This window comes from Staurois parvus, unplaced genomic scaffold (genome assembly GCF_062004578.1).
Source record: "Staurois parvus isolate SC_StPar_1 unplaced genomic scaffold, SC_StPar_1.0 ptg000020l, whole genome shotgun sequence".
Lineage (NCBI taxonomy): Eukaryota > Metazoa > Chordata > Amphibia > Anura > Ranidae > Staurois > Staurois parvus.
Genome location: NW_028317816.1, coordinates 3,150,061 through 3,164,920, shown reverse-complemented (window position 1 = coordinate 3,164,920; position 14,860 = coordinate 3,150,061). Strand labels below are relative to the sequence as shown.

Genomic DNA, 14,860 nt, shown 5'->3' with positions numbered 1-14,860 from the left:
GCATGTGCAATAGTAAGGCTTTACCTGTTTGGCAGCCATTTTCTCAACGCAACTTTATCTTTTATATTTTACCACGAAAATGGGCCATAAATTCTGTTTGTGTACTTATAGGGTTGATAAACTGTTGTGCCAGTATAGTGTCACATACAAAATTGCAACTACCACAATTTTATTCTCCAGGGTCTTTCTTTTGGAGGTTTTAACTAATCTTCAGGCTTAATAAAATGCAAAACAGCTCTGGCAGTGAAACACCTAGTCACTAAAGTAGAACTGCAGTGTGGCCACAGGTTGACGACTCTTGCATAGCATGCTTGCATGTGGAAGGCTTACCTATGGGTTTGTCTCCCTAAGGCTACGTTCACACTAGCGGTGTGTGCAGGCGGCAGAGAGGCATTTGGAAAGCGTTTTTACCGCTTCCCAAACGCCTTGGACAATTGCAGCACATGGTGCTGTTCTAACGGGAGCGTTAGCATCGCAGCAAAACGGGCACCTCTGGTCGAGTCAGGAGGCGTTGAAGCCTCCTATTCTAGTCTATGGTGCCGCTCTGCAAACGCCCGGCCAGCGTTTTCGGGGTGTTTGTGGAGCAGTAACACCATTTAAACTTCATTATAGGCATTTGTGGGGTGTTTTTAGCGCTCGGCAAACGCCTAGCAACCACTAAACCGCGCATGCGACGTTTGCGAAGCGTTAAAAAAACGCTCCGCAAACGCCGGACCAACGCTTGCCAAACGCTATAGGGGCGTTTGGCAAGCGTTGGTAAAACAGTCAAGTGTGAACGAGCCCTAAATGTCTGACAGTCCTGCTATCCCTGCCGTTGCCTCATTGGCCACCACTGCAATCATATTCACAACTTCTTCTGATTCGGTGTCTCCTCTCTTCATCCATTGTGTGACCACTGTTCATGTAACTCCTGTGCATGCAAGCTGGAGTTGCATTATCACAGCACCCAACTCCATGATCGGCATCTTACAGATTCTGGGAGTGGGCCAGGAGTGTTTACTGTAAATTCTTGGATGTATATGGAAGGGCCTGGGTAGGTGACCAGTTTTTTCTTTGTATATGGAAGGGCGCCAGGTACACAACTTCATCTCACTCTAAGGACTTTCTGAAACATTTAACGATTAAGAGCATCAAATACAGTCAACGTGTTTCGGGGGGGGGGGGGTGGAAGTCTTTACCTTCTTCAGGGCTTAACTATTTTGATGTTAAAAATCACAACAGAATGTATTATAGAATCTGTGTTACGGCTTGATGAAAACTAGTATCTCCTGATGGCACTAAAGGCAGCTGGCACTGAAAACAACTTGCCTGCATTTGATGCTGTTCACCGTTAATTATTTCAAGAATTTCTTTAAGTTATACCAGGCTCCATACACATCTAAGAGTTCACCCACCATCTGGCAAGTTCTCCCTTTGCCATTTCTCTACCAAAATATCTGTATTCACACAGAGAGACACAGTGTGCAATGAGAAATAAAAAGTTGGTAATGGGTAAAAGATTAGTTTCAGGGAGTCTATAGGCAATACAGGTGGCTAATCCTTTGTCCTCTGCTTTGGGCAAAGAACCGCGTCCACAGTTCAGGTTTCGTTAATTTTTTTTTTTTTCTCACTTTAAAATGATGTAATTCTTTATATATCTAAATCATCTGCAAGCACTATAGATTCTCTATAAAATTTTGCAGGTTTTACACAAACATTTTTTTCACAAACATTTTCTGCTTCCAGTACTTGCACAGACTTTTCAAGAGGGACCATCACAAAGGACAGATGTACCATGAGAAACAAATCAGCTTGTATGCAGAATTTGACAGACCAAATCTTTTGCCTTTCCTTCGAGACAGCACTCACTGCCCACTAGAAAAGGTAAGCAAGACTGTTCTGTAGATAACATAAACTCATCTGCTGAAATTCTTCAGGGGATGTCAAAGCTTTGCAAGTACTGTAATGTCATGGGCTATGTAAGTAATTTTTTCAGACATGAATTGTTTTGCTTGTGTAACTCACGAAGAACAGGCTTTAAAAATAGATTCTGCATTAATATTTCTACTTCATGTTAACATGCAATTTTTTTTGTTAATCTTTACATATTTTACAAATTATACATAGCCTTTACAAAATACTTGTGATATTTTTGTATATGTTATTTTAAAGTTAAAAGGTGAAGTTTAATATATATCCTGCTTTAAATGAAACCGTACCAGTGATCCCACTAGCAAAGTGTGTGCACTTCTTTTCCTAGAATGATAACATTTAGGCCTCTTTCACATGGGTGGAAGTGATAACTATCCCTCTAGAAAGCAGGCATTCAGATGTCAATACTGCCATTTTAAGTGAGAGGTCAGAGGAGAAATGGGAAAAACTCATATAAATCACCTGTTCTTACTGCACATGTGAATTAGGCCTTCCTCAATTCAGCTGCTCCTGAATTGGACAGTAATCAGCCAATGCACAGATCACTGCAGTAAAACTGTGTGTCTTAGCTGTTGTTAGAGCACACATACAATGGGTATAGAAAAGAATAACCCCCCTGTAAAATGATCACATTTTGTTACTTTGCAGCCTGATATGAAGACACACAGTTTTTGTTTTATCCAACTGTAGTTTGGAAATTATAATTTGCAAATTATAGCATCCAAGTGAAATATACAACACCAACATGTCAGAACAAAATTTAAAAAATTCAATACCAGAATCACTGAGTTGGAAAATGGATCACCCCCTCCTAAAAATTACTTGTAAACTCAATCAGGTGTAGCTAATCACCTTCTCAATGGCACACAAAGCTATTTCAACTGTTATCAGCTTTGGTCATTTTGATTAACTCAGCATGAAAAGGACTTTCCTGGAGAATTTCAGTCTATGGTAGTACACTCCTTTAGAAAGGCCACTTTCAGTCACGACTGCCAGTCCTAACTAAACTTGAGAGTGGGAAGATATGCAAAGTCTAGATGTGCAAAGTTAGTAGAGACATATTCCAACAGACTAAAGGCTGTATTTAAAGCAAAAGGTGGTTCAACAAAATACTGAAACAAGAGGGTGACTCCCCCTTTTTTCTAACATGTTGGTGTTATATCTTTCACTTGGATGTTCTTAGTATGAGATGTACGGTCAAGCAGATATTCTAACAGAAAGCTTCAATGAACTACCACGGTGCTCCACAGTGCCGTGGTTGTTCATTGAAAACTACAAGCCCACAGCTGCTAAGGCTGTTGAGACTTGCAGTTCAGTCATTCACAGAAGTCCGTGAATGAATGATGCGGATGTGTGTGCGGAGCCCCGTGGCTCATGTAACATGTTCCCAAAGGTGAACTTACCCTTTAAGAGAGAGAAAATATGTACATAGAGTAAAAACTTTATCCTTAAACAAAATTATAAAACAATCATGTCGAATGTGCAGTGCTTTACAAAAGTAGATAGTTTAGCTCTACTTTAAAGTATATCCCAACCCAAAATAAAAAATGTATAATATTGAGGTTACTAGTTTTTGTTGTGGCTCCTGCTGCTGTCAATCACAGCCAGTGAGGAGAGAGTGGGGGGGTGGGGCCGAGCCATGCTCTCTATGCTTTATGGATATACAGGACCTGCTCGGGAGCAAGCACGAGCAAGTGCCCCCAGAGCAAGCAGCTTGCTGTGGGGACACCTGGCAGGGGGGAGGGGCTAGGAGTGTCTGCCGGGGATCGGGCCTGCTCTCTGCAATGGTTTTGTAAGTGAGTGTAACTTGTTTGTTATTTTAATTTAAAAAAAACTAAAAAAAAAAACAAAGCTTTACAGCCACTTTAAAAATAGTCAATGTTGATTGAGAGGGTAAAGTTCCACTTAAGGATCATCATCATTTCCTGTAAAATAATTTTGAAATTTGAATCTAAATGGGGGCTTTGAATTAAAGGGGGAAGTATGGTGTTCTGCACTCCTGTGATCCCTTTTCAGCTGACAGCGAGCTAAAGTCTCCTGTCAGCTAACATCATTGAGGCAGTCCAGGCTCTGGAGAGATTCACCCAGATGCTTGGAATGGCAGCTGGCTTAGACTCTCAGCATGCTGCTAAGGGCCTGAGCCAACTCCTCCCACCCTCTCCACAGCCCAGTGCTCCAGTGAGTGCTGGAGGGCAGAGAGCAGGTGACTGACCCCACTCTCTGCTCACTGAAGACGGAGAACCAAGCAATCAGTGGTCTTTGGTCACTCAGTTCTTGATCTTAGAGTCGGTGGGGGTCAGATGCAGCATCAGACCATTTTACATTCTCAAACTTCTCTTTTAATAGCATTTCTTCATAATCAAACACTTAAACCTGACTTTCTAACTTAAGTAATAGTAATTAATTTACATAAATTTGCAGTTTTTGTGTATAGCTAACTAAATTTGCTACTACACATGCTGGCTAATATAGCACTTTTTCTGACAAGACATGGGGCATATTTTTGAAGCAATGAATGTGACTTTCACCAAACATTGACTGATAGTCAATTATATCTGTCATTTAAAACATACACACATGCAAGTTTCACATCCAGAAAATGTTTGGTGAATGTCAGATTCACTGCTTTCACCTCGTATTTGCATATTTGTAGTACTTAGCATCCTAGTTGCTCTTCTTCACATAGACAAAAGCAGGTTTCAATTTCAAGACATTAAACAAGTGTATTATTTGAACTTGAAACTAGCCGCAGTCTGAATTAAAGTACTTGGCAGCTATGTATCGGTAGCTTTTCCTCTGATTAAGTGCTTGGAAGAAATAATAAAATTGGCTAGTTGGAAAGAAGCCTAAAAGCATTTTGAAAATTGAAATTGAAATACCCGTCGTGACCAATCAGTGTCAACTCTAGCTAAGTGTATTAAGCCATTTAACAGACCTCAGTTTGTTCAGTATGAAGTAAGAATGTCAGTGTTCACAAAACCAAATGTGCTGAACATTGTACCGACATATAACACCTGTTTATGCTTTCATAGGACACTAAAATATTTACTCTAAAATCACTTCTCAAGTTCTGGGTTGTACTTAAAGTGTATGTTCAGCAACAAGTATGGACACAAAGTGACCTCTGTCTGGTTTTTGCTGCTATCCACAGCTCCAGTAGAGAGATTTCTTTAAAGGATATTTTCATCTTTTCTTGAAAAATGAAAAGTCAAACTAACCCTAAAAAGCCAGTCTACCCCTCTGGACATAGCGTCAGTGATACCCTGTGCTGCCTATGTAGAGATCTGTGCAAAGCTATACACAGCCACGGAAAAGGTATCCATCATATTCCTGGCAATGGCAAGTGCTCACTTGTCAGCACAGCTGTGTAACCATGCTGACCTATGAGAAGCACATGTGACGCCTATTCTTCTGGTAAGGTGTTCCAGAAGAAAGAAGCCCTTCTCATTGGTCAGCACAGTCATGCAACCTTGACTTCTCTTTTTCATGGACACATTATTGAACAAAGAATCCTCAGATGTGCTTCTCATTGGTCAGTGAGGTCACATGGCTGTGCTGAGCCATATGTGCTTGCCATTGTGAGCTACTGTCAGCCAAACAGAAAGTGAAGGAAAATATGTCTAGCACAGCCCCAAATAGCAGTAAAAGTCAACAGGGGTTTTAATTCTTCCCAATTCTATTCATACCTAGAAAAAAAAGTGTTTGGCTCGACATTCAGTACATTTCAATGTGGAACTATAGTCAAAGGTCACCAAGTAATAAAACCGAACATATAACAGCCAACTTATGTCTGCATTGCAACCAGGTCCTGTGAATTTAACACATGCTTTACCGCTGCTTTAACCTAAAGAGCAAGTCTACATTTCTTGAATTTTCAGTCATGTCTCTGTGAGGCCTCAGTCCCATTGACACGCGTCTTGATTTTATGTACTGCAAGAACACCGCCTATCCCCAATCCATGGCCTAAAACATAAGATGTACAAACACAAAATCAACACAAAATCAAAAGAGGATTTGTTATAGCTAGAGCAGAGAAAGGCAAATTGAAACTCTCGGATTAATTGTGATTTCTCTATTTAATGACACAGAGAGTCTCCACCTCCCACAGTTTTCTCTTAGCAGCTCCTGCCATTGTTACTTCCATCCTTCAGGAGTTTGAAGACTCATCATTAGATACAGTAGTTCTCAGAATCAAAAACTCTCTGTACAGCTGCACCCCTCCATTGTATGTCACCACCAATTAAAGATAATGAATCAGTAGTGATCTTGTCTTCTGAAATATGGATTGTTTAAAATGTGATTCAAGAAAGCCTTTTAGAGAAGCTTCAAAAAGAGAATATGTATTGTTTTCACCATGTACAAGTACAGAGGCTGTCCTTTTTTTTTTTTTTTTTTTTTTCCTTTTTTTTTTAGTGTTATGTAACATAATTTCAGGTTGTCCCTGTGATTTATAATAGACTCGTATCATCAAATTTGAAATCTCATTTCCTTTCCCCTCAATTACAGGCTCTTGAGATCTGTCTTCAGAGAAATTTTGTTGAAGAGACGGTGTTTTTGTTAAGTAAGTACATTCACGTGTTTGGCTTAATATGAACAAGATTTATAAGAATAAAGTATGTGAGGAGTTTTGCATATAAGGGATTAGCAGGTATTTATTTAAACAGATTTATAGCGAAGAAGAATACTTGTGCACATAGAGCAATAAATCTTCTATGGTAATAGTGAGCAGCTAATAAAGCTGACAGTGCCTTCATATTTAACAAAATATATTCAATACATGGACAGTGCAGCTGTAAGTTAAGCTGTAAATTCCCTTAGGAATGGAAGAAAAAAAGATTACTTTTATTTGGACGGACACGTTATTCTATGATTTTGAATACTACAGAACTCATAGCTGTACACAGTTTCTCAAGTTTATATAAAGGGTAGTGAAAAATGAAGTAAATTATTTGCAAATATTTTGGGCACCCTTCTTGGCCCCCTAAGCAGCCATGACAACCCCTATCACTGGTATAGCTGTCCAAACACTGCACAACACAGTACACAACCCCAGAGTGAGTGCTTCATTAACCAATCGGTGCTTGCTGTTGCAAGCATTATGACAGACAAAGTGACAGTGATGACCAATGAGCTCTCTGGCAGTGACCCATCTCATGCCTGTGCATGAGCAAAGGATCCGGTGCATGCACAGACATGTTACGGGGGTCTCTGTTAGGCCTCGCAGACCATGAGAGACTCGCAGTGACCTATGCTACGCTAGGTTTCCATTAAAGATAGTGGTGTGAGAGAAGGGCAGTGAAGTGGGAACTTTGGCTTCATGCAAGACAACAATGAAGTTGTTCCTTTTTAAATCAAACCAGCAAGATGTATCCATAGCTTGAGGGATATGTGTAAAGTAGATAGAGGTTGCACACCTTAAATTCTGCTCCCCCCCCCTTTTTTTTTCTTTATTTCCTTTTTTTTCTATATGTTCACTAAATTTCCTGATAGCTATTGTTTCTGTGAGACCTCCCCTTCCTCTAACTTTGAAGGAGGGTCATGGGGGTCCACTGAGCCATGCAGGCTGTAGCTAATCATCAGATATGACCTGCTTTGAAAGTAAGTGTGTGACTGTAACATTGCAGTTCTTGGTATCCTTAAGTCCCATATGGGACCTAGCCTTGTTATTTCATCGAATAATTGATGGTTATTCCAGATTGTTTGTTGTTTCCTGCAACCTATTTGTAACCATTATGATATGTCATGGTTTATCAAGAAATGGATGCTAAACTTGTTTGTACTTCTCTGTAAAATTTTCTTTTGACAAAACCAATAAAAATTATTGGAAAAGAAAGATGTATCCATAGACACTTCCTTTCCTAGGGTGGCAACTATTCCCTTACCTGCACACTTCTGGGTTGCACTACAAGAAGCCATGCCAATGTCCATTGCGCTGGCTCATTCTTCTGTAGTCACCCATCAAAACTGGGATGTTAAGCCACTGCTGATGTGTGCACATATTCACAGAGAGCTCAAACAAAAAGTGCACAGAATTTAAGCAGCACAGGGAGGCAACGTATGTACAAAGTCAGGAGAAATCATTATTATTATTATACAGGATTTATATAGCGCCAACAGTTTGCTCAGCGCTTTACAATATCTTTTTAATAAAAAGATAATGCTATCCTGGTTTACTCACAGTGCTCTACAAAACTTTGTATTCTTTTTTGCAAGTTTAGTTTGTGATTGCTAGAAGCCAGATATCTTTTTCAGTTTCAGCTTAGATGTTCTGTAACTCAAATGCTTTTCTTTCAGATCACATCAGATGTACCTTGGTTTTCTATTTAGCTGACTTGTGTATGACCAACTGTTGCACTTTATATAGCTATTGTGATCATTTTCACACATAAAATTTGTGTTTTATAGGCAGAATGGGGAACAGTCGCAGGGCCTTGCAGATGATTATGGAGGAACTACATGATGTGGATAAAGCTATTGAATTTGCAAAAGAACAGGATGACGCTGAGTTGTGGGAGGACCTTATTCTGTACTCTATTGATAAACCACGTAAGAGCAGCGAACAATACATGTGGCTTCCTGCAGTGTGCTCTTCCATTAGGACAGTCAAGGGCATCTCTAACTAAACATAGTCTGCAGGAATGTAATACCTAATTTGGGCCACTTCCAGCTTTACTCAGGCCAGTGAGAAGTGCTGCATTGTCATTTTACTTTAGACATGTCCTGTTAGTAATAAATAACCTGACAGTAATTTCATGAATCATTCCTATGGCTGCTTTATGCAATATTCTATGATATCATAATCACTAGGTTTCCTCACACTTTGCTGAATACATGAAATGAAGTCCAATGATATTTCAAATAGACTATATGTGTTTGTAAGAATCAAAGGTCATTTTTAGTGATGTATACACTGATTATATGAGCTTAATCACACTACAGTGCCTGTGCAGTACAGTCTGTTCCCCTGTAGAATGCATTTATCATACCCTTATTTTAAAGCCACAATATTGGAGTCGTGTATATTCTACCAAGAGCCCAGATTTCCTTTATGTCCATTCAGGTTGCTAGTGTTTGCAAATTATTAATATAAATGTTTACAAGGATACATGAAAATTGCATCTCTGCTTTTGATACCTCCCAACAGTAACATAGAGTCTTGCCATGTATTTCATCAAAATGATCAAAACAATCTTGTTCCTGTCAACAACATCATGTTCCCATTTTTTCCTTGACTGCAACAGTGCTTACCAACCAAGCCTTGCCAGACGCTGATTGCTGTAATGCTCATAATGCTGCTATGAGTTTGGTTGGGTTTAGAAATACTTACAAACTTACAAAAGAAGCATCTCTTTTGTGCTGTCCTGTTAGAGTGGAAGATAAGTCTAATGTTAACTATTCTTTAAAATATTCCCTCTCCCTTCCTTCTACTTATCCTGCATACCTTGTATATAACAATTGTGTTAACTTACCTGTTTAAACAGGTTTGGTCTGGTCACATGATCCAGCATCTTCAGCTTCCCTGATGCAAGGGAGAGGAGAGAGTGCCGACAGCAGTTGGGCCATGGGAGCCAATGGGTGACATCACAACACCGGGAAGCCAGTGTTGAGGGCTCCCTTACATAGGGGAAGTGGAGCTGTAGGATCAAGTGATCAGAACTGAAAAAAACAGGTAAGTACACAGATATTTGTTATACAGGATCGGTAGAAGGAGAGGGAGGGAACATTTTTAAGAACAGTTAGTATTAGCCTTTACTACCACTTTACGTTTGTTGCAGCAGATCAAAAAAGGTTCAGTGGATGATGTACACTACAGGGATTAAAGTGGTTGTAAAGGCTGAAGGTTTTTTTTAAATTTGTGCATTCTAAGCATAAAGGTAAAAAAGCCTTCACTATGCAGCTCTCCCCCCAGTCCCCAAATACTTACCTGAATCTGATCACGATCCAGCGATGTGCACGAGATCAGCTGCTGTCCCGGCTCTCTCATTGTCATTGGCTCCCGCTACTGTCAATCACAGCCAGTGAGAAGAGCTTGGGGGTGGGGAAAAGCCCTGCTGTCTGTGTCTATGGACACAGCCAGCAGAGATCAGGAGTGAGCCTGCATGAGTACTGCCCTAGCAAACAGCTTGCTGGGGAAGGTATTTAAAGGGGAGAGGAACCATGAGCATCAGCGGGGGACCTGAGAATATTTGCAAAACCAAAACCATTACACAGAGCAGTTAAGTAAAACATGTTTGGTTTTTTTTTTGTTTTTTTAATTGAGTCTTTATCATCATTTTAAAGGGAATGGTTGGGAGAACATTTGGGCTTTTGGTAGAATACAGCTAAAAAAAACAAAAAACTAATGTCCATGAGACAGTCTCACCACTGACATACATTCACACAAAATACCTTCTTTTGCTACAATAGCATTCATAACTGGATTACTTAATAACATCGGGACCCATGTTGATCCAATCTTACTGATTCACCGCATCAAAGAAGGAATGGAGATTCCAAATTTGAGAGACTCGCTTGTCAAAATCCTGCAAGACTACAACCTCCAGGTGAGTACCAGTATGTTCACATAATGGATCATCCAGTTCACGCAATGGAAAATGTTTTATGAGATTTAATATTATGAATTCCCTTAGAATCAGATGCTTATGAATTAAAATTACATATTATTGTTAGAGTTCGTACAGTAAATGGTGACATCACAACTTCCAACCATACAGGAAATCAATTATTACCAAATGATGCTTCCAAACTACAATTGAAGCAATTGAATTGATTTAGATGAAAAATTACTACAGTACACAGCAAGATAATAAAATACAGACCCATAACCCTTTAAACTATAAAAATGTGTTCATATTTTCAGCTAATTTTTTTTATGTTTTCAGGCCCGGCATCTAAGTGCTGGGAAGCTGAATGATATTTGACCTACCTAAAGATACCTAAGTTGCTAGTGTTTGGCTATGAGTAATTTATATCCCATCATACTGTGAGCTGATTAGGTCTAAAATGGCTTCCTCTTCTATGATAACCAGTCACATCACATACAGCACTTTCACATGCTGTATCACAGTTAGGAATATACAGTGCTCAATATAAATGAGTACACCCCTTTTGAAAAGTAAGATTTTCATCAATATCTCAATGAACACTAAGAGCAATTTCCAAAATTTTGACAAAATGGAATTTCATAGATCATTTGTTTAGCTCATTACATGAAAGTAAGGTTAATAATATAATTTAGATTACAGAATCGTCAGTTTTACTCAAATAAGTTGATGCAAAAATGAATACACCCCACAACAAAAACTACTCCATCTAGTATTTTGTATGACCTCCATGATTTGTAAGGACAGCACCAAGTCTTCTAGGCATGGAATGAACAGCTATCTTTTTCCACTTTTCAAGAATGACCACTTTTAGAGCCTGAATGCTGGATGGAGAGTGATGCTCAACTTGTCTCTTCAGAATTCCCCATAGGTGTTCGATTGGGTTCGGATCAGGAGACATACTTGGCCACTGAATCACTTTCACCCTGTTCTTCAGAAATGCAACAGTGGCCTTAGATGTGTGTTTTGGATCATTGTCATGTTGGAAAAGTGCACGACGACCAAGGGCACAGAGTGATGGAAGCATCTTCTCTTTCAATATAGAGCAGTACATCTGTGAATTCATGATACCATCAATAAAATGCAGCTCTCTGACACCAGCAGCACTCATGCCACCCAACAGAAGGAAGCTGCCACCACCAGGTTTCACTGTAGGCACCATGTATTTTTCTTTGTGACACCATGCAATTATGAAGCCATCAGTTCCAAAAATATTTATCTTGGTCTCAACACTCCAGAGTACAGAGTCCCAGTAGTTTTCTTTTTCGGCATGGGCCCTGGTGGGCTTTTTTGTGCATGGGTTTTAGGAGAGGCTTCTTTCATGGACAACACCCATGCTTGCCATTCCTATGCCGTGTACACCGTATTGGGTCCCGGGAAATAATCACCCCAGTTTGGCTTTCTACTTCTTTAGCTAACTGCTGTAAACTTGCATGGCGATTTGCTTCAACCCTTCTCATCAGGAGACTGATGAATCAAGTCTATGTGAAATGATTGCAGTTCCATCTTTGTTACATTTTTGTATCACTTTTGCTACAGTATTCTGACTGATAAGTAAAGCTTTGCTGATCTTTTTGTAGCCTTCACCTTTTTTGTGTAAAGAAATGATTTTCTCTCCCAGGTCTCAGGCCTTGATTTTCCTATTTCTCAGGCCTTGTGACATTTCTCTTCCATGTGGTACCATTGCTGACAGCATGATATGGGAAGGGGTTTTCTTTGATAAGTAACGCCCTTTTACAGTCAACTGTCTGCTGGACACCTGTTTAATGAATAATCAGATTCACCTGTAGTTGAATTCTTGTTAATAGGATTCTGTTGTCTAACATTTAGCTTTGCTCCTAAGACTTTCTTTGGGGTGTATTCATTTTTGCAACACGGTCTTGAATGAATTTGTTAGGAAAAATACTTTTTTTTTCTGTGTGCAAATTAACATATCTTGTTTGCAATCAATGGCCCTCATTTGTAGGAGTATTTTGTAATATAGTGTCCCATAGAAAATGTTGATTCTGAAAGGAAAGTACAGGTTTCTGACAAATCTGTTGGGGTGTACTCATTTATGCTGAGCACTGTATTAACAGACAAGTAACTCACACACTTTCAGAGAGGTACACACTACTTTTACATTCCTCTTCAATTTTTGAACTAGACTACCTTAAAAAATGAGAAAGATAACTGGAGCGTATTTTCTCCTCACATCAAACACGCAAAATCCTCCAACTGTCTCACACATCTTCCATTAGTACCCAAGAATCTTGCTTTAAATCAATGACCCAATGGTTTAGACTCCCCACAGAATTATAAAAGATCTACTCATTTACATCAAATATTTGAGAGGTTGCAGCCAAAAGGGTAGTTGGATATTTGGTGGGAATGTCTCACACTTGCCCAGATATGGACTGATGTAAAAAAATATGTATCTCAAATCCTGGAAAATTCCTTTCCTAATGACTCTTCATACTTAATGACATATCCCGGTCCATGAAATTCTATAAAGTATAATACCACATGTATTATTATGGGACCAGCATATATACAAGGACTGCTATATTGTTTTTTTTTATATACTACGTTTTTTTATATTATACTCATATATTTTACCTATACACTGCATTTTAGCTTTGTACATAGAAAATTTTTTCCATGTAGCTACAATTTTTTTGCAGTATATATCATCTACGGAGCCATCTCTTTTCATTCTATAGGTACCAGTAGGACGTACCTATTGCCTTTGCACCACAACAAAATAGCAAAGGTCACATGGTATTTCATCATACCCCTTGCTACAATAATATGGCGATGGTCACATGTTTTTCTTTATTTTTTATTATCTGCCTGTTTTTTTAACAAACACGCACTTTTAGCATTGATTTTATATTCATGGCATTTATTCTTATCCATCCGAACATTTCATATCTGGTTACCATTTGCTTCGGCATGTCAGTCCTCGTCTATGTTGCTGTTCCTCCGGTCTTCTTCAAAATGGTGCCCGGCTGCTTGCACGCTCAGGGCTATATAAATACCTGTCAATGGCGTCAGTGAGTAGGTGGATCCCTTTGAAAATGTGCATGCGCACAAAACGCATCAGGGAGGAGCTTGCGTACTGACGTCATGCCGCCGTGTCCGTATGATGGTCCGGCGGCCATCTTTGTGAGTGGTTTTATTCTGATTACTCCACGTGGATATTTTAACTCTTACAGTAAAGTACTACACTATCAGCCGTTCTTTCTCTGGGCTCTTTTTATGAGCTGGCTCTTCAGGATCCCTGCTTGTTCCACCTTGATGATTGAGTGCTGTGCTGAGGATACCCCTTCATTCTGGTACATCTTAGCTTCCATGGTTCTGTGTGTGATGGAGACATAGCCTGACCTACGTGTGAAGGAGTGTGCCATTTTGCTGTAAATGCGCATTTTATATGCGCTTCTGGTGAGTGCATATAAAGGAGTCACTCTCACAGATTCACATATCACTGGAAGTCACCAATTTCTTACGGATTTATTCAGTATTGGATTTTATCATATATTGTTTTTTATGTACTCATTTCACTACAGTCACCAATTTTATCATCACTATTTCACTGAATTTTTAGTGTCACACTGTATTTACTTTATTGCATTATAGCACCATAGCGTGACTGTTGTGTGTGTGTGTGTATGTATATGTGTATATATATATATATATATATATATATATATATATATATATATATATATATATATATATATACATACATACATATGACCAGAGCGCCTCACTGTGATTATATTAAGTATTGCTGCCTATTTCATTTTTCATGTTATTCAGATATATGTTCACTATATGCATTTCCATTTAAGTTTGATAATTTTACGTGCTAGCTCATACTATAAGCACTGCACCTTTTTTACATTAGTTATTACTGAGGATACAAAGGGCGGTCCTCTAGTGCTAGCAGCTTACGTTTTCTCTCTTTTTCCTGAGCACTCACTGACATCTTCTAATTTTAAACGAACAAACAATGGTTTTGCACAGAGCAGCCCCAATTCTCCTCTTCTTGGGACCCCCACCAGAGCTGCTTAGTGCCCTGATAGCAAACCGCTTGCTATGGGGACACTCATGCTCTCCCAAGTCAGCTATGTTTGTCCATAAGACACATGGAGCACAGCATGATACCCCCTCTCCCTCCTTACAGGCTGCGATTGTGTTTGAGGGAGAGAGCTGGATTGGGATCAGGCTCGGGTGAGTATAAAGGGGTTGGGGCTGCACTCAGAAAGTTTTTTGGGTTTTTTTTTACTTTAACCAATTCTAGTGCGGACACTTTTACCCCCTTCTAGTCCAGGCCAATTTTCATCTTTCAGCACTATCACAAT

General features: G+C 39.4%; 1 protein-coding gene across 1 annotated transcript in view; it reads left to right on the top strand.

The window, feature by feature from the left end:
- The window catches only part of VPS41 (VPS41 subunit of HOPS complex), a 371,510-nt gene that overhangs the window by 335,132 nt on the left and 21,518 nt on the right, over positions 1 to 14,860 (top strand). Inside the window, exons 22-25 of the mRNA XM_089687103.1 lie at positions 1,726 to 1,863; positions 6,418 to 6,472; positions 8,317 to 8,457; positions 10,318 to 10,454. Of these exons, the coding sequence (XP_089543229.1) occupies positions 1,726 to 1,863; positions 6,418 to 6,472; positions 8,317 to 8,457; positions 10,318 to 10,454 (471 nt within the window). The remainder of the gene's footprint in view (positions 1 to 1,725; positions 1,864 to 6,417; positions 6,473 to 8,316; positions 8,458 to 10,317; positions 10,455 to 14,860) is intronic.